Below are 18,316 nucleotides of genomic sequence, written 5' to 3' on the forward strand. Positions count from 1 at the left end.
CATGGCTTTGCCAAGCCTGGCATCTTCCATTGAGTAGAGATTCCTTCTTACAGAAATCCTGCTTCTGAAGCAGCAGCAACCCGAAATGCGTGGTGAGCCTTGTTGGGGGGGGGCAATCTACTCCAGCTCCTCTTCAGGCCGCTCCCAAAAGGCATCTTGATTTGAGCCTACAACAGAGGTAGCCGCCCTGCCTCGTATTGCTGGTCTGCAACTTGCATCATGGCCATTGGCTGTGCTGGCTGAGGCTGGTAGGAACATCTGGAGGGCACTCTGTTCACTACCACTTGCCTACAGTCTGTATTTTCAATAGAAACCACTGAAGTTCTGTGGGGCAGCGTGCATTTTTCTACACACACGGGCACACAGGGTTTTAAAAACGCTTTTAAAATCTAATATTTTTAGACTATGTTGTGGACTCCTGTCCTTTTGCCTTGCCACTTCTTTCTCCTTTCAGTTGCTTTATCCCAAGCTAAGAAGGATGCACAGTGTTCTCAAGCCAAAGCCCACATCCTAGTGTGACTACCCACTACACCACATTGGCTCCAATAGTTTTTGGATGGTTTATGCATGTTTTGACATAGGGAAGATAATATTCTGTAAAGCCTAGAGAAGTACTTGCAGGGGTGCATGAAGGTGGAAGAATAAATAAGCAGGAAGGCTGTGAACCTGGGACTCCCTTCTACCCACCCTTCTGCTTTTAGAGGACAAGGTGATGTCAGCATCTTCTTTTCTTCTGATGCCCATTTGTGCCCTTCAGAATCAGCTGTGCCATGCAAAACGGCTCTGTCTTGTTCCTTGCAGGAGAGGCGGGAGATCTTCGAGCAGCACCTGAAGGGCCTGAAGCTGTCTCAGGCTGGCACTTTTTATTCCCAGCGCTTGGCTGAGCTCACTCCAGGGTTCAGTGGTATGTAAGAGCAGCTGTTTGTCTGGTTTTCCTTTGTTTTGTTGTTGTTGCTGTTTGCATCCAGCCACATGTTAGCAATCTCTGTAGCGCACTTTAGTCATGTATGGCTTGGCTACCTTCCACCCGGCTGCTTCCTTCCAATGCTGCTGTGTGTGATGTGAAAGAAAAGAGGGCCAAAGCGCCTCCCCCCCTCCAGTGCTGTAGTTATGCTGGATGGAAATTGACACACAGACTAGTACCTAGACTGATGAATTGGCCAGGTTTCCAGCATTTTTGTTAGTTTTTCTTCCGATAGAGGGAGTAAAAAACAAATTGTGCATGGTGTGTGTGACCCAGATTTTTGTGGGGTTGGAGCTGCTGCTTCTGGTTGTGCCTGCTGGAAACTTAGTAGCTGGAAAATCAGTGGAATTAGCTGGGGAAATGTTTCTGCAGTCTAAAATATTTTAACTGAGCAGTTCAGCATTGGATTAGCTTGAGAGAAACGGGTAGGGCATTCCTGCTTTCCTGAGCCTCTAGTCCATCTCCGAGCTCAGAACAAAGCTGTGAATTTCCTGTTTGTGGAGTATCCTCTGTGATTTCCCTGCTGGTGGCCCCCGCTCTGCCTCTTCCAGCCCCCACACCACCCACATGCTCAAAACTCAGAACAGATGTTCCTTCTCCTCCCTGGAGAAACTTGTGTGATTGTGGTCAGAAGAATCCCAGCGGGCAATGCCAAGCTCAGGCCACCCTCTCCTAAGCCCGGCTTGAGACTGCGCTTGATTAACTCATTGCTGTCCACCATGGAGCCTCTCCTTTAGGGTCACCTTGTGGTTTTGAATCTAGCATACAGAGCACAACAACGAGAGGCTTGCAAGATCCTGCTTCTTTCTGCTTTGCATAACAGCCCCTTTCCCCCTCACTTCCTGATTCCCCGTCCTTTGTACTCTGCTTTTTTAAAACTCCTATTTGCAGAAAACCTTTTCTTATCACAGTAAAATGTGACAAAGGGAAGCTGATTGAAAAGAAATTACTAATGGTTGCCAGTAGTACCCCTAAAAAGATGTGGCAACATTCTTGACAACAGGAAGTCCAATTCAGGGAAAATAAATCAGAATTTGAGATCAAGCACGTTACGTAGCCAGAGAGATTAAAAAGGGGTACAGTTGTACTTCAGGTTACAGACGCTTCAGGTTACAGACTCCACTAACCCGGAAATAGTACCTCGGGTTAAGAACTTTGCTTCAGGATGAGAACAGAAATCGCGCGGCCCTGGTACCTCAGGTTAAGAATGGTTTCAGGTTAAGAACAGACCACCAGAACAAATTAAGTTCTTAACACGAGGTAGCACTGTATATTGTGCCAACAGCTACGTAATAAATACCTTTCAACCCTGGACTGTCGGCTCTGCCTCTCATTATCTTGACTAAAACAAAACAATATCGTTTTTAAAATATGTCATAGAAGCAGCTTAAAGAACCAGCTCTGTCAGATTCTAGAAATGCCCACACTTTATCAAGCAATGCTACTAAGGTTTGATGCTGTTCTGTGATTTAGAAAATAAAGTTGCCACTTTAACAGGTGGGCTACGAGAGTCGAAGCAGGTACACACGGCTTCTTTACATAACCTAACAATAGCCCCAAATGAGCAGCATTTGGGGGCATCACCTTCAGGTGTTGAAGAGGAATGTCTTGATGCAAGTGGAGAACAATTAACATTCAGGTGGCATCGGACATCAGGCAAGGTGGTGTCAGCACCTCGAAGGCTGCACTGCTTCATCTTCTTTTCTTGCAACCTAAGAAAAACTGGTGGCTAAAGACAGGAGGATGTTGTTGCTGTTATTATTGTTATTAAAATTGTATACCATCCTCCCTGAGGAGCCTAGGTTGGCAGACACACAAACAAAGCATTAAAAAAAATGCTCCAGTATAGAAGCAGACAGGGAACAGTCTCCACTCAAAAGGCTTGTTGGAAGAGAAAGGTCTTCAGTTGGGTAGAACTGGTCCCAACCTGGGATTTGGGAGGATGGTACATCATTCTCAGGGTCCATCTGGTCATATTTTGAGGTGTTGGGAAGGAAATTCAATTCCCTCCTCAGAATGGCAAGTGGTGACTTGGACAATTTCTTCCCCCACTCCTTCTGTGTTGGTGTTACAGGTTGGCTTGTTTGCTTGATTTCCCTGGAGTCACTACCTACCCTTCAGGTGCATCCTTGGGTGCAGAGGGCTGTACCATTTTTATACACCCTCTTTGAGTTGTTCCATGGAGGATCATTGCTTGGGAGAGCATGTTGGGCTTGAAAGTTACCTGCTCTGTTCCTGCTCTCCGATTCCCAGAAAACCCAATGAGTGCATGTTGCTCTGTCTACAGGAGCAGACATAGCCAACATCTGTAATGAGGCCGCTCTCCACGCAGCAAGGGAGGGGCATAAGTCCATCGACACATTCAATTTTGAGTACGCCGTGGAGAGAGTCATTGCAGGTAAGGCTTCTTTCTGGGTGGCATGGTCAGTTTTCTTCAGTCTACGGTAAAGTGTCGCATGATAAAGGGTTTTGCCATCATCACCAGTTTAACACAGCCAAGCTGCCAGTGGATAGCTGCAGGGTGGAGGAGCATAAATGGAGTGGTGTGAATCAGGTCTGCTTAATTAGAGACCACAAACAAACCTCTCTGGGTGTATATGTTTTACAATACCTCGGCTTTGCTGGCCTTAATGGAGGCTTTCCATGCATTGTTAGGGTCTTGCTTTGTGCATAGCCACAATCTCTGAAGACTGCTTGGTGAGTGGCAGGAGATTTTTGTGTGGTGATTTTTATCAAGGGATACATTGCTGGAATCCAACCTTTGCCTATATATTTCAGCAGTTGCCTTCTCCAGGGAGAAATCTTAAGGCCTTGCCCTATCCTACACGCACCATTTGTTTGGATACACTCCCATAGGGCCAGAGTTTAATAGGCTGTTTAAAAGTAGTATCAGGGTCTGAAGGATGAATTGACAGACCTGTGTTATTGCAACTATCAGTGCAATAAAGAATTGTTGCTGGCTCTCTTAGGCCTTAGGTCATGATAGCGGAGAGTTATCTGACTTAACAGCTGAGTGATAGTGCATAAGGGGCAGAGAAGGTCTTTCCCCTTCTCAGCCTTGCATATTAAAATAGTGGTGCACCTTAGTAGCATATTCTGGGAAATGGAATTTATGTCCTCCATCTGCCCCACAGGGACTGCTAAAAAGAGCAAAATCCTGTCGCCAGAGGAGCGGAGAGTCGTGGCATTTCATGAATCAGGTCACACACTTGTAGGCTGGCTGTTGGAGCACACAGAGGCAGCGATGAAGGTAGGTTTGCTCTCTGCCCCGAGCTTGGGACATGGGACATGGTAATCAAGAGGAGCTGATGCATCTTGAACTCATTCTCTGCAATACAAGTTGGGCCTCTCCTTTTTTCTTTTATTTCCTTCCACTGTCTCACAGGTTTCCATTGCTCCTCGCACCAATGCTGCTTTGGGCTTCACCCAGATCCTGCCAAAGGACCAATACCTCTTTACCAAGGACCAGCTCTTTGAGCGGATGTGCATGGCCCTGGGAGGGAGAGTTTCAGAAGCCATCACCTTTAATAAAGTCACTACAGGTGAGGAAGCCAAATCTGTGCTTCATCTTGTTGACCTCATGTCTTTCAGTTGTGCTGCAGGCTTCTCTTTGTTAAATGTCCCTCCACTGTGCTTCAGCAATGAAGCCAATGAGCTTGCATAGACATTTCCCCCCAGAATAGGAGGGGGGTATCTTGACACTTCTGATGCATGTAGCACCACCGTTTAAGTTCTTTTTTATCCATTGCTTACTCCAGGGGCACAGGATGACCTGAGGAAGGTCACCAAGATAGCCTATTCAATGGTGAAGCAATATGGGATGGCACCCAATGTTGGATACTTGTCCTTCCCAGAAAAGGAAAGTACCCCAGGGATAGGGCGGCGTCCCTTCAGCCACGCACTCCAGCAAATTATGGACCATGTAAGTTTTCTTCATGGATATAAAGCTCCAACAAAAAATGCTTGCCTGTTCACAGGTTTTAAAGGGCCCTGAAGCAGAGCTGTTTTGTTATGTTGCAGTTTCCCAGGGAGAATAAGGCTAATCATGTGAGACTCTAAGCACTAGCCCAGAGGAATTCACAATGTGAATGCCACTTTTTGAAGGAGAGGACTTTGTTGCCCAAGTTGGCTTGTGTTGACCCTTGTAAACAGGATGCAAACAAGATTAGCTTGGCACTGCAAAGTGTGTGTGGTTATGGAGTAGGAAGGAGGCAAATCACCAATTCTGAAGTCTAGCTGAAACACCACCCCATGTCTTCCTGTACATTTTTGTTGCTGCTAGCAGCATCTTTGCTGTGCTTTTCAGTTGCTTCAAGGGTTCTAGTCTTGGATAGGTCCCAGTCCTAAGGGGATGATGCTGGTAGAATTCTAAACCAATAAAGACCCACAACTTAAGTCACTGCTTTCCTTCCCCAACACAATAAAAGCCACTCATTGAATTGACTTAGGGCAAGTGCTAGAAAAAGGCTAGGACTAATCACTTGAAGGAAGCTTATAAACAGAACTGGAGGAGAGTAGTTAGGCTGAACATTGCCTAGTCCTACTTTAAATGTGAGATGTGCCATCACATTCTGCACCCAACTAAATTGTTCTTTACCCATGAGCTGTTCTTCATTAGGATCTCTCTTGGCTCAGCCTTGTTGCTATAACTCCTCCTTTGGTTTTTGTTTCCCTTCTAGGAAGCAAAGATGCTGGTGGCCCAAGCCTACAGGCGCACAGAGACTCTGCTGTTAGAGAATCGGGACAAACTGAAAGCAGTAAGGCTTGCAGAGCACCAGAGGGATTCAGATTGAATTGGGGGTGGGGGTGACTGGGAAGCGGGGGTGATCCAGACTCAGAACCCTGGTCTGCTGTTGAAAGTTCAGTGGCTGGCCATGGGCAAGTTGCTTCTCTTTAGCCTAGCCTGCCTCACAGGGTAGCTTGGGAGGCTTCAAAAAGTGCTTTCAGCAACTTGGCAGGGGAGGACTGGTTTTTTTTTTAAAGGTAGCAGCTACTCTGCTGAGAGCCAACTAAGAGAACAAAATGGACCATGGCTAAGGATTCCTCTGCAGAGTCTTAGATACTGTTTTGGTTGCCACTTGCATTGGGAATCATGGCAGCCCTTTTCCTTGGCTGATAGTGGCAAGAAACAGTGGGTTGTGGCTCATTTCAGCTCCTTGTGATGCCAGGAATGTGAAGGGAGAAACTCTTAGAGCTGCAGGTTAGGAGGCCTGATGTAACATTCCTCAAATGGCCCCACATGTGCACACCTGTCCCTTTCTTTGTACATTCACACCACTGCCATACTTTTTTCTTTCATAGCTACATACACAATACTTCTCTTAATAGCTATCTTCGCTCTACGCAATGGCACCTGCCATGGGAGAAGAGAGGTGTGTGTAGAATGCAAGTTCTTTCCTGCATGTGATAAACTGTCCTCAAACTGTTGCTTCCTTTGAAGATCAAAAAAAAGGGGGGGGAGAATCCTTTGAATGGAATGTGGTGAAGCTGCTAAAATATTTCCCAAAATGTTCTGCACATCCTAAAGCAGGTGCAGGAAACCTGTGGCACTCCAAATGTTGTTGGATTACAACACCCATCATCCCTGACCTTGGCCCGTGCTGGCTTCAGGGACTGATGGGAGTTGGAGTCCAACAATGTCTGTAAGGTCTTAGGTTCCCATCCCTGTCCTTGAGAGTGCTTTCCTTGAGGTGAGTTGGTCCTTGCTTCAGCCAGTGGGTGGCTGAGCCCCAGTGTATCCTATTTCCATGTTTAGGTTTCTCTGGCCTATGTGTGCATGAAAATGCTTACCATCTGTCACCTTTTCTGTGTCTAGCTGGCCAATGCCCTGCTGGAGAAAGAAGTCATCAACTACAATGACATAGAAGCCTTGATTGGGCCTCCTCCACATGGGCCCAAGAAAATGATTAGCCCTCAGAGCTGGATTGAGGCCGAGAGGGACAAACAAGATACGGGAGATGAAGAGGCACCTCAGTCACCCCAGAGCCGAGAGGAGGAGGAAGAGTTTGACCAGAGACCAGTTTGAAAATGGCCAAGTGAGAGAAGGGACTGAGCAGCTTCCTTTCTGAACTAGAGGTGCAAAAAGAGTTATTTCATGCCTGTGTGTAGGTTGCTCTGCTCATATTTTGTGATGGGCTGTGAGCAGAGTCCAGCTTCCCCTGCTCTAAAAATGATCAAGATGTGGTTGATGTATGTGTATGGGCTCATCAAAGCTCATTGGGAAGGGTTCCCAGTGCCTCTGGGTCACCAGGGTTACAGTTAGGGGAATGTGTGTGGTCAGTCTGGGCAGAACCAGCCTGTGTCACAGTCCTCCCACAAAAGCAGCTGCTGTGCTCTGCTTCATATTCTTTTGTTTCTAGTGCCACACACTGCAGTCCTCCTTTGACATGACAGCAATAGCTGCATCACTAGAAGCCGGAGTTTAATGCTTCTCCCTAGAACCAACAACACAAATATTTTCCTGATTTTTGTGTATGCCTCTTGAGGTGTAGAAAGTCTGATGTGGACAATGGAGAGGTAGATTTCCTTTGACCTATGTCACCATGCCACAAAGCTATTGGTCCTTTGACCTATGTAACTCTAACCACAAAGATAGGGGCAGGCAGAACCCCTGAATGCTGGTGTGGCTCCCTGGAGTGACTTGGAAGGGAGAGAGAACCCTCAAGCCTTTGGGAGAGTACTCTGGCTGGCTGGTAGCTTCTAGTTCTTACACAAAGGCCATTAGACTGAATGTGTCTCTAAAGCAGCTTGTAACATGAGTTGAGTGGGGGAGGGATAGACAGTTTCCTGCTGTACAATAACAGCTGAAGGGAGGTGGAGTGGACAGAGAAAAGGGCTAACTGCATTTTCAAACACACTCCATAGATTATTTCCATGAGGACTATTGTCTGTATCCTTATACAACCCTTGTCCAGATTTTCCTCCACTCTTACCAATATTTAACTGGCAGTTCTCAAAACTGCCTCTTTTCTGAGACTACCCTCGTGCATAAATGGGATGAGCGTGCACACATTTGCACTCTGAATTGCCTCAACGTGAAGGGAATTTGCTCTTTAGAACTGCAGCTATCAAAATCCCTGGAGATGTGATCCTCCTGAATATGTATTTCAACATGGGATATTGCAATACAACATAAAGGAAAACCAAGCATTTCAGCACTGTCTGTAAGCAGTCCCTTTCTCCATCTCCCCCAGTGGGCCTTGAAAGAAAAGTCATTGGTGATCTGTGTGTACCACCTAGTGGTCTATTGACAAATTTGTACCAAATTGTTGTATATCTGTGACAATATTTATGGGGCAATATGCCAAGTTTCTGAATCACAGTGGCTGTAATTTAGCCCATTTCCCTCCAAGAGGGAGCCAGACTCGCCAGACTCACTGGCAGTAGCTAAGCTTTAGCACAAGGGTAGTTAATGCTTTGGCTCATGGAATTGCAGAGATGAAAGGGATCACAAGGGCCACCTAGTCCAGCCCCCTGCAATGCAGGAATGTTAGCTAAATCATACATGACAGATGGCCATCCTGCATCTGCTTAAAAACTTCCATCTATGGTGGCATAATATTGAAAGAAATTCTGGAGCAAGAAAGTCATGTTAAATTTAATTGTGCTGGGTCTTGGCATCTGAAATGGTTGGTATGTCTTTCCAGTTGGGTATTTCTCAAGAAAATGAAATTTGAAAATTGTTCAGTTGAAGAAGTTGTCACTGGGGGAGGGATGGGGAGAGAGCCACAAGTGTTCCCCACCTTGATTTTTCCACTTTTCTTATCTTTCCAAGAGTTCCTGCTCAATGTATTTATAAACCATGACGTAGCACAAACTGTAATAAATGTCTATCATCTCAGCTGCTTGTACATTTCCCATCTATTAAAAAAATGAAATAAACTTTTACAGAACTCAAATACCACTCACTAGTCATTTATCGTCATTCTCAATGGGCGTGAGTCATCATTTAAACTGTTCTATTACTGCAAATACAATCTATGACATTATTACGTGCCATTTTCAGTATATGCAACTCACTGTAGTCTGTTCAATGAAGTGCAGTGTGTTCCCTTGCTTAAAATGCCGTTAGTGGGGAGTCTCCTATACCGGATGCGATAAAAAATTCTCATTGGCCAAGCTATGCCAGTGCTCAATAGTGCCTGACTGTTCGGAGCAGGATGCTGAATTATCTTTATCAGATGCTACAGAGCTTTTCTTAAGTGTGTCACAATGTTATTCGGGCTACAATGTTATGCATGCACTATTGCTTGTAAGCCCTTTTAAGCTCTGTAAGACTTTGATATGTGTGCATCAGTTCAGGCTACTGTAGGCTCAGGTTACTGCAGATGTTATCTGTGACATTAATATGTGCCATTTTCAACATGTACAATTCACTGCTGTCTGTTCCTTTTAGTGGCAATAGGGGAGAATCTTATTGGCCACAGTTAAGGCAGTGCTCATAGTGCCTGGCCACTGGGGAGCAAGGTATTGAACTCTGATTTACCAGAATCCTGCAGAACTTTTATTAAGTTTGTCACAATGCAATTGGGGTTACAATTCTAAGGACTTTAGAACAGCATGCTGGATTTTGTCCAGAATTCTGTATTCTGAGTGGCTAACCAGATGCCAATGGGACACCAGTAAGCAGGACTTGCGCACTATAAAAGTGGGATGTTGGGTTTCCTGTGTAATGAGCACATTTATTCAGAAATAGAAGGGGACTTGCAAAGCCTGCAGTTCTCTTCATTACTTTCATGGCTGGTCTCAGAGAAAACCTTGCCAGTTTCAGACAACCCTGAAATGCAAACAGGCATACTGAGGGGTATGGCAGCCGTCTGACAGCATCATCCAGCCACCTCCACAGGCTTCTGCCTGGCAACTTCATCCCTCACTTCAGCCTGCCAACTTCCACTGGCTTCCACCCATGAATATCTAGTTGTTCATGCATTCACCCTGTGTCAGAAGGGTGGCTTCCAGAACCCCCTGAATGCACCCAGATACACACCATTCACCTCAACCAGTTCACATCCACAAACAGCCTGCTCCAGCCTTTCAGCATCCACTGGCTTCTGAATGCAAACGTCACCAGCTTCCACCCAGCAACACCTGCCAACTTCCACCAACTTCCACCAGGTCCATCACCAGACATCAGTCAGCTGCTGCTTTCTGTCTGCCACTTCACCTCCATGTGTAAGGAGGTCACCCCTTACACATGAATGATACAGGGTGAGCTCCTGTTGCTCTGTCCCAGATCCTGCCAACCTAGCAGTTTGAAAGCAAGCCAGTGCAAGTAGATAAACAGGTACCGCTGTGGCGGGAAGGTAAACGGCATTTCCGTGTGCTCTGTCACTCATCATGGTCCTCTGCCAGTAGCGGTTTAATCATGCTGGCCACACGACTCGGAAAGCTGTCTGTGGACAAACGTTGGCTCCCTTGGCCTGAAAAGTGAGATGAGCACCGCAACCCCAGTCGCCTTTGACTGGACTTAACCATCCCGTGGTCCTTTACCGTAATTACCTTTTCTACCTTTGCTTTTGTGGGAGGTGAGTTGTTGTGTTTTTGAGCCAACCCAGGCAGTAGCTGGTGAGGCATCATCATCACCTCCCCCACCCCTCACAATGATGAGTGCAAACAAAATAAAAAAAATTCTTTCCAGTAGCACCTTAGAGACCAGTTTCAGCAGTAGTTTGTTCCTTTGCGTTACCTATTGCCTCGTGCTGATACCAAGGAAAGACACATTATAAACCTGTGGGGAGAGGGGCATTTTTCAGCACAATGACTGCATTTCCCTCTGGCCAACCTTCAGGGGCCATATCCCGATGCTGGGTGGGGTCAAATGCAAAACGGAAAGGAACAATAAATGTGACTGTTTAAATACGAGACTACCTTCCCGCGCCCCCTCCACCCATTACGAGCCGGCAGAATTGAACGGCCGCGCTACCTTTAAGTTGGGCGCCATCTTTGATACTGGCAAGACAATGTGTTGGACATAGCGGCTGACGCCAGTGAGGGTAATTCCCTCTCCCTGATTGGCCGCGGACGAAGCGTTTCGCGTTTCCTGAACCGGGTCACGCACGGCGGCTCAAATATCCCAGAGTTCCTGGCGATATTCTTTCTTTTTCCGGCCGGCCATTTTCTCTCCCGGGAGGTGAGTTCTCGTGCTGGGGGAGGCCTGGTTGGTTATCCGTCTTCATCCGTCGCCTGCGCGGGGATGGCGGACTCCGGGGGCGGACTCCGGGGTTCTAGAGGGTCTTGTGGACGTTACGGAAATATTATGGGGTCCCGGTGGGGAGACTGATGGGCTCTTACCTGGTTGTTAGAGGCGATCCTTTGCGCTCCATGGAGTTTCTGGATCTGCCTCGTTATTTAGAAAGGCCCAGCCAGAGCTCAGAAATGGAGCACACAGGCTTTGCACGCAGGCGGGCCCAAGCCCAGTCTCTGGCGCCTCGGGTAGGACGGCTAGCGGCCTTCGAGGGGCTGCTGTCACAAGAGCGTCCAGTGGTTGGTAAGTGAAGCAAGCGTCCCAGGGGCACTCGTAGCTCATTCATATATCGCGGTACCAGGTTCTATCTCTGGCCAAGAATTATTGGACCAATCAATAGGATTTGTAGCCCTGTTAGTCAAGCCACAGCTACAGTATTTCGGAGTGATATTGGCTAGTGAAGAACGACCTTTTACAACTCGTAAAATGTAATGTCCTGAAGACGTGCAGGGCATTTGTTTTGCTGGGTGTTCACTGAGGATTTTATTGTTGACTCTGCAGAGATTGTTCCCCCGTTATGGGATTTAGTCAAGTGTAGCTCCCTTGGCCTGTAAAGTGAGATGAGCGCCACAACCCCAGAGTCGTCTGCGACTGGACTTAACTGTCAGGGGTCCTTTACTTTTACCTTTAGCATTGTATCCCTGAATGCTAACAAGCTTTTGAACGTTTAAAACAAGCAGTTTTAAAGCCACCAGCTTTATCTTATTCATAGCGAAATAAACCATTTTTCTTAAGCATAACAAGGTTTGAGTCAGCGTGAGGTAGGTTCCTGTGTGGGGATGGAGTCTAGTTTAGTGGGTGTAACACAGGCTTTGCCTGCAGAAGGCCACAGGTTTAAGCTCTTGGATAGCAGGACGAGGAAGTCTTTGAAGAGCCACAGCCAGCCAGATCAGTCAGTATTGGGCTCAGTGGAGCAATATGCAGAATCTGAATGAAGGCAGCCTTGTAAGTTTGCCATGGATGACCCCGTATTTTACCATTCTGATAGGGCATTGGCAAGAGGCTCCAAGTTAGATCTTTAGTATCATTTTAAAAAAAGGTTTTCATGAGTAACAATAGTATATACAGAGTCTCTTTTCAAGTCTGAGTATCCTTCATATAAGTCAGTCACATTCAGAATGAGACAGTACTCTTAATAGGCAATATGGGGTTGAGGGATAAGACAAGAGCGGGGAGGAAAGGGGAAAAAATATATCTAGTACAGTATCTTGGAATGCCTTGCTAGAGAAGACTCTGTACTAGTCTGAACCAATAGCCTGATCCTATACAGCAGTTTCATATGTAAGGGAGGGCCCCATAGCTCAGCAGGAGTACATGTAGAAAGTTCCTTCTCTGGGATCTACTGTTGAAGGGTTTTGAACCATGAAGGGCTGCTTCCAATCACTGTAGCCAGGACCAGCCAAAATTAAGCAAGTTGGTAGCTCCTTATGTTGTTGTAAGGTTTCTTGCAGAAGAGATACTGGAGTGGTGCATGCTTGATATTGTTAAACAGAGTGGGATGTTTGATGAATGGATCAAAGCTCTTCCTAATATTACTAGTAAAAGAGGTTTCCTGCATCATAACTGCATTCTGCCTGTAAGTTTCCAACCTTTGCTTTGGCACAATTAGGAATCCAAATGCTAGGTTTCCATTGGGCTTAGAAGGGCATGACATTATATGTCTCCAGTATACTTCACAGAATATTTTGTATGCTGAAAAGAGATGTTAAAATGGAAATCATAAGGAGTCTAATCCATACTGTTTATATTTTCAGGGAAATAAGGAGCCATGGCACCCAGCCGGAATGGCATGATCTTGAATCCCCATTTTCACAAAGACTGGCAAAGACGAGTGGCCACATGGTTTAATCAGCCTGCTAGAAAGATCCGCAGGTGAGGTCTGCTGAGCCCATTGCATTTTGTGTTCTTTGTGTCCGGTGCTTGGCTCACATACAGCTGTCTGGATAATGCAAAAGGCAAGCAAGTGTGAGCCTTGCCATTTTTGGCTTGTCTGCAAGACACTTGTTCAGTTCTTCAGCCAGATGATGAAAATTCTCCGGAATCGCTGTACCACATTGATGAACCTGTGAACCCATATAAGCTGATGGCTGTAGCTTTTTTTTTATTTCTATCCAGTTAAAGGAGGATTGAAAACAACTGTCTATATCTTAATGCCTTTTTATCAATCTCTGGTGTTACCGCAGGTTAAATATTGTCTGTAGTTCTGGTTTCCACATCTCAAAAATGATATTGTTCAGCTGGAAAAAGGTGCAGAGAAGGGCAACCAAAATGATTAAGGGGTTGGAGCAACTCCTATAAGGAAAAGATAGATTTAAAACTTGTAGTTTGTGGTGGGGGCGAAGGTGAGTAAGGAGGGACATGAGGCTTAAAATTATGCATGATTTGGAGAAAGAAGTCGTATTTTTTTCCTCACATAATAGAATTCCAGGTCACCCAATAAAACATACAAAAGGAGCATAGCTTCACACATCACATTGCTCAAATTATGGAATTCATTTGCACAAGATGGTGCTAGGATTTGATGAATTCATGGATGATAAGGCTATCAGTGGCTCCTAGTGATCGCTAGTTCTGCCTCCATTGTGAGAGGCAGTATGCTTCTGAATACCAGCTGCTAGGAATTACATGGAGCAGTTGCACTGGGGACCTGCTTTCAGGCTTCCTTTAGGCGTCTGATTGGCCTGGTTGCTAGACTAAATGGGTCTTGGGTCTGATCCAGCAGGACTTCCTTTGTTCTTATGCTTGCCTCATGCCTCTTTCCCTTGCAACCAATCCCAAGTTTATCTGTAAGGGGAACTCAGTAAGGGTTATATTTGGAGAGGCAACAGGTTTAACACAGCCTTTTTGTACTGCTTTCTGCACCCAGGAGGAAGACCCGTCAGGCGAAGGCCCGTCGTATTGCTCCACGTCCGGTATCTGGACCAATTAGGCCAATTGTGAGGTGCCCCACTGTACGATACCACACAAAAGTCCGTGCTGGTAGAGGATTCAGCTTGGAGGAGCTGAGAGTAAGTAAAAAAGCATTGGTGTCTCTTAACACATGAGTGCCTGCCTCTGAAATACAGGTTGTTTTGGCTTGTGACCTATTATATGTGAGCTAAGATCTATAGGAATCTGATGTGTTTTGTACAGTGGTTGGTGGGGCTTCCATATAACCAAATAACTTCGTTGAATCAGATTTCTTGGAGGATTAGTTTCTGTATTTATAGTGGAAGTTCTTGAATTAAACAGATGGAGAGATTTATAGCGATAGTATAGCTAATCACTGTTCCTTCAGAGTGGGTTATACGAGGAGGATCTTTAGGCTGTTAAAAATTAAAACCCACATGCTTCTGTTGTCTATTTCTAATTGCTTAAAGGACAAGAGTTTAGCCTTACACATTTTTATTCAGTATTTTGGTGGAGATTTCTTTTTAGGTACTGGAGAAAAATTGTTTGGCCAGGTACATTAGCATCCTGCCAGGAGGTCTCTCTTTGTTGCCCTTGCAAGCCTCTTGTCATTTCTTTGAGAGCCTTTCAATCAGATGATGTCTCTGTCCCTGGAATCTCTGTACTGTGATTACTTATGTTTTGAAGCTTTTATTCTCTTTGTAAAAAAATTTATATTATAGAGTTTCAAAACAAATATTTTGTTAATACATTAACAGAAAAACAAAGAAAACAGGGCAACAACACTTTTTGAAAACATTGCTATACTATTATATAAAGTATCAATATTGTTAAGTAGACAAGTAAGAAGTTTTCCATCTGATGACTGCTCTGCATCGACAGCAGGTATAGGGCTAGCAATGTACAAGTTGCTTTTACTTGTGTCTCAGGTTAATATGCTTTCCCTAGATGGCTGGCATCCACAAGAAGTTTGCCCAGACAATTGGTATCTCAGTGGACCCCAGGCGCCGTAACAGGTCAACAGAAGCCCTGCAGGCAAATGTGCAGCGGCTGAAGGAATACCGCTCTAAGATCATTCTCTTTCCCCGGAAACCTTCTGCCCCTAAGAAGGGCGACAGTGCAGTAAGTATATAGGGGAGAATTTCAGGGGAAGTTGGTGTTGCAGGAGAAAAGAGCTTTATTTCTAATAAGTCTGGTGGGGCGAAAGCTGTGCTGCAAAGCACACTATAAAACTTCCAAGGACACAACTTCCAAGGAGAACTTGATTACGACTGGGGCACAAAAAAGCTTGCATCCAGTATAAGAGGCAGAAACACTACCTGCTTTCCATTGCTGGTGGTCACATGCTACTTCAGCCACAACATCACAAGTTTGTTCCAATACAGTCAACCAAAGACAACCAACCGCACCCTAGGCCACCCCCAACCCCTCTCACCATCGAGGAAATGTAACAAGCGAATAGAAAGATAACCCCCACAAGTGACGCTGACACAAAACCACTAAGTAGAAGCATTACCACCCCACTCACCACCCCACCCCACCCTCCCCCTCTCTCCCCCTCTTTTCTTCCCAACCCAATATTGCATGTAACACTAATGTCTCACAACAAATGGAACTGATCTGTAGAACACGCAACTTGAAAAAAATGAGAATGCACGTATATTTGTAAACTTAAGAAGTCTTTAATAAAAAATATTTTTTAAAAAAGTTTGTTCTAGGGCCCTCTTCCTTAGTTGCTATGATTCTCAAAGTGCGTACATATGTCTTTAAAGACCATGCAGTTACCTGTATTGGAGAGAGAGCAGAGATGTTGAGGAAAAGTGAGATGACAGCAATATAAGGCTAAACTGGAAAATTTGGTATTCTTTGTGTTCAACTCTACCTAACCTTACCCCTACAGTAAGATTTTTAGAGGCTCCCTCAGCACTTGTATGACATAATCCAAGCTAGGTTTTTTTTTCTTACTGTCCAAAAAAGTGGGGTGGAATAAATCGTTAATTCCTGAACATTTTCTTCTCTCCACAGGCTGAAGAGCTCAAGATGGCCACACAGCTCTCTGGACCAGTTATGCCCATCAAAAATGTAAGTGACTTCCATAGATCTTTCCTTTGAAATTTATAGACTTCGTAATGGGAAATTTCCCGCTTCTAACTTCAGTGAAATGGTCTCTTGAGAGTGGCTGTATTTCTTGGGTGTCAAATGATGTTCTGTGACTTAACAAAAGGAGCTGCTTCAATGGTGTGTTGGCTACTTGTCATTCATTCAAACATAGTTATGTGCTTGGAATCTTGCAAAACACAGGTTTGCAATCAATATTGAAAGTTGTTGGTTGGTTTTTCAAGTAAGTTGTACATGAAATCTGAAGAAGCGAATGGTGGTAGTCGTGATGCTACTGAATTTCAAACAGAAATGGAATATTAAAAAAGAAGCAGTCAAGTAGGTGGTTAGCCTTGGGGACTCCTGCTGGGGATCGGTCTCTTCTAAAGTCCTTGCTTCTCACAGTGCCTCTGGGAAGCCCAGCTGCAGCAGGGCTTAAAGAAAACAGCCCTCTCTGCTCTTGCTTGTCCTCCGGCAAGAGGTACTCAGTGCTGTATTTCTGGATATGGGCGTTCAATTTATTTATTTATTTTGTTTTATTGAATTAAAGTGACTGCCCTGGAAATCCAGTATATTGAGAGGTGGTGTGTAAATGTAAAATAAACTAGTATACAACTATAGCTAGAAACCATTGACTGTCTCCTACCACATGAATTTGTCTCATCTCCTTTGAAAGCCACCTAAGCCAGTGGCTATTGTCACATCTTGTGGCAGTGGGTTCCACAAGTTAATTAGTCATTGAGTAGAAAAGGACTTCTTGTCTATTCCTCTAGTCTAGCTTGAACCTGCAGCCAGTCAGTTTAATTGGGTGACCCATGAGCTCTAGAATTATGAAAGAGGGAAGCTATCTACTATGCTTCTCCCCATCCCCCGAAAAGCCCCAAATATTTTAGCCTTCCCTCATAAGAGAAGATGCTCCAGCCTGTTGGTCATTTTGGTTGCCTTTCCTGATTCTTACTTCCTTTTTGAGACTGACTGGCCATAATTGTTCCTCTTATTGCAAAAGTGGATATCTTGTATGTTTATATCCAACGCCTTTTGCTGCTGACCGTCTTCATTTTCAGTCCCTCTAACTGATCACTAGATTCTGTGCCTGGACTAGCCATGAGGGTTCCAACTCCACTGTCAGTATGTCTCTGAACTCCAGTTGCTCAGAATCATAAGTGAGGGAGGGTGCTGTTATGCTTAGGTTCTCCTTGTAGGCTTCACATTAGGCCTAGGGTATCCTGTTGGCCGCTGTGAGAACAAGATGCATGACTAAATGGGACATTGGCCTGATCCAGCAGGATCTTCTGGTGTTCAGAGTGCTGCTACAGAAATGGCTGAGTCTGCATACATATTATATATTTTGAGCACATTTTGTCCCCAAAAGAATTCTGGACACTGCAATTTGTTGAGGGTTGCTAGGAATTGTAACTCTGGGGGATAAACTACACTGCCCAGAATTCTTTGAAGGAATGAATGTGATTTGGATGTGCTTTAAAGGTAAACTGTATATACAGCCTGTGACTGAAAAGTGTTAGATTGAGCAGTAGTGTGGGCGAATATTGAATCAGAAGTGGGAAGAAAGCAGCAGCTTTTTGGTGTGTGCCCTGATTGTCTGGTTCTTTCCTTAGGTCTACAAAAAAGAGAAAGCCCGGGTTATATCAGAGGAAGAGAAGAATTTCAAGGCTTTTGCCAGCCTGCGCATGGCCCGGGCAAATGCTCGACTCTTTGGCATCCGGGCTAAGCGAGCCAAGGAAGCAGCAGAGCAGGATGTGGAAAAGAAGAAATAAACTCTTTGTTTGGAGCACCTCAATAAAGGATAGATTTGGAGCTATGTGGTGCTTGTCTTAAGAGATGTGGGGAAGAGCAACTTGGCCGGGAATCCTGGCACTTGAGCAATAGCCCCTTTGCCATCTCCATCTCATCCACACTCATTTTTTGTGGGCACTCCAGTAGTTGGGCAAGGAGGCTGGTACCTCTTGGGATTTCAGTATTAAAGCAGCCTGGGGAATGGAAGGCAGTGCTAGTTGGATCCCATTTTATATTATTAACCCCCTGGTTGTGGGATTAAAGGGGTGACCTACCATTCCATGCCCACTTAGGTTCCCTTTTGGCAGATACAGAGCTGGGTAATTTCG

The 18,316-nt window shown here is 45.2% G+C and overlaps 2 protein-coding genes and 1 non-coding gene across 4 annotated transcripts in view; all 3 read left to right on the forward strand.

Annotated features, from left to right (window-relative positions):
- The window catches only part of SPG7 (SPG7 matrix AAA peptidase subunit, paraplegin), a 32,390-nt gene extending 23,528 nt beyond the window's left edge, over nt 1–8,862 (forward strand). Inside the window, exons 11-17 of one of the 2 annotated variants that reach the window (XM_035118472.2) lie at nt 802–904; nt 3,252–3,362; nt 4,099–4,214; nt 4,350–4,506; nt 4,723–4,886; nt 5,644–5,721; nt 6,780–8,862. In XM_035118472.2, the coding sequence (XP_034974363.2) occupies nt 802–904; nt 3,252–3,362; nt 4,099–4,214; nt 4,350–4,506; nt 4,723–4,886; nt 5,644–5,721; nt 6,780–6,989 (939 nt within the window). In that variant the 3' untranslated portion in view covers nt 6,990–8,862. The remainder of the gene's footprint in view (nt 1–801; nt 905–3,251; nt 3,363–4,098; nt 4,215–4,349; nt 4,507–4,722; nt 4,887–5,643; nt 5,722–6,779) is intronic. The other variant, XM_035118473.2, reaches the window with a different exon arrangement.
- A 2,144-nt stretch (nt 8,863–11,006) lies between these two features.
- Nucleotides 11,007–18,008, forward strand: RPL13 (ribosomal protein L13). Its single transcript, XM_035120329.2, has 6 exons — nt 11,007–11,093; nt 12,962–13,079; nt 14,074–14,215; nt 15,045–15,218; nt 16,122–16,178; nt 17,810–18,008. The coding sequence occupies exons 2-6, from the start codon at nt 12,976–12,978 to the stop codon at nt 17,966–17,968; spliced, it is 636 nt and encodes a 211-aa protein (XP_034976220.1). The 5' UTR covers nt 11,007–11,093; nt 12,962–12,975; the 3' UTR covers nt 17,969–18,008.
- Nucleotides 13,231–13,309, forward strand: LOC118088062 (small nucleolar RNA MBII-202). The gene has a single exon (XR_004692922.1). It is a non-coding gene; the product is annotated as a small nucleolar RNA MBII-202 (small nucleolar RNA).
- Nucleotides 18,009–18,316: the final 308 nt, after the last annotated feature.

This window comes from Zootoca vivipara, chromosome 6 (assembly GCF_963506605.1).
Source record: "Zootoca vivipara chromosome 6, rZooViv1.1, whole genome shotgun sequence".
Taxonomy (NCBI): Eukaryota; Metazoa; Chordata; class Lepidosauria; order Squamata; family Lacertidae; genus Zootoca; species Zootoca vivipara.

Excerpts from the sequence above, each read along its gene's own strand:
- RPL13 (XM_035120329.2), top strand. The coding sequence starts at position 12,976 with ATGGCACCCAGCCGGAATGGCATGATCTTGAATCCCCATTTTCACAAA. Across the intron at positions 14,216-15,044 it reads TCAGCTTGGAGGAGCTGAGA|ATGGCTGGCATCCACAAGAA; the intron begins GTAAGTAAAAAA and ends TGCTTTCCCTAG. Across the intron at positions 16,179-17,809 it reads CAGTTATGCCCATCAAAAAT|GTCTACAAAAAAGAGAAAGC; the intron begins GTAAGTGACTTC and ends TTCTTTCCTTAG.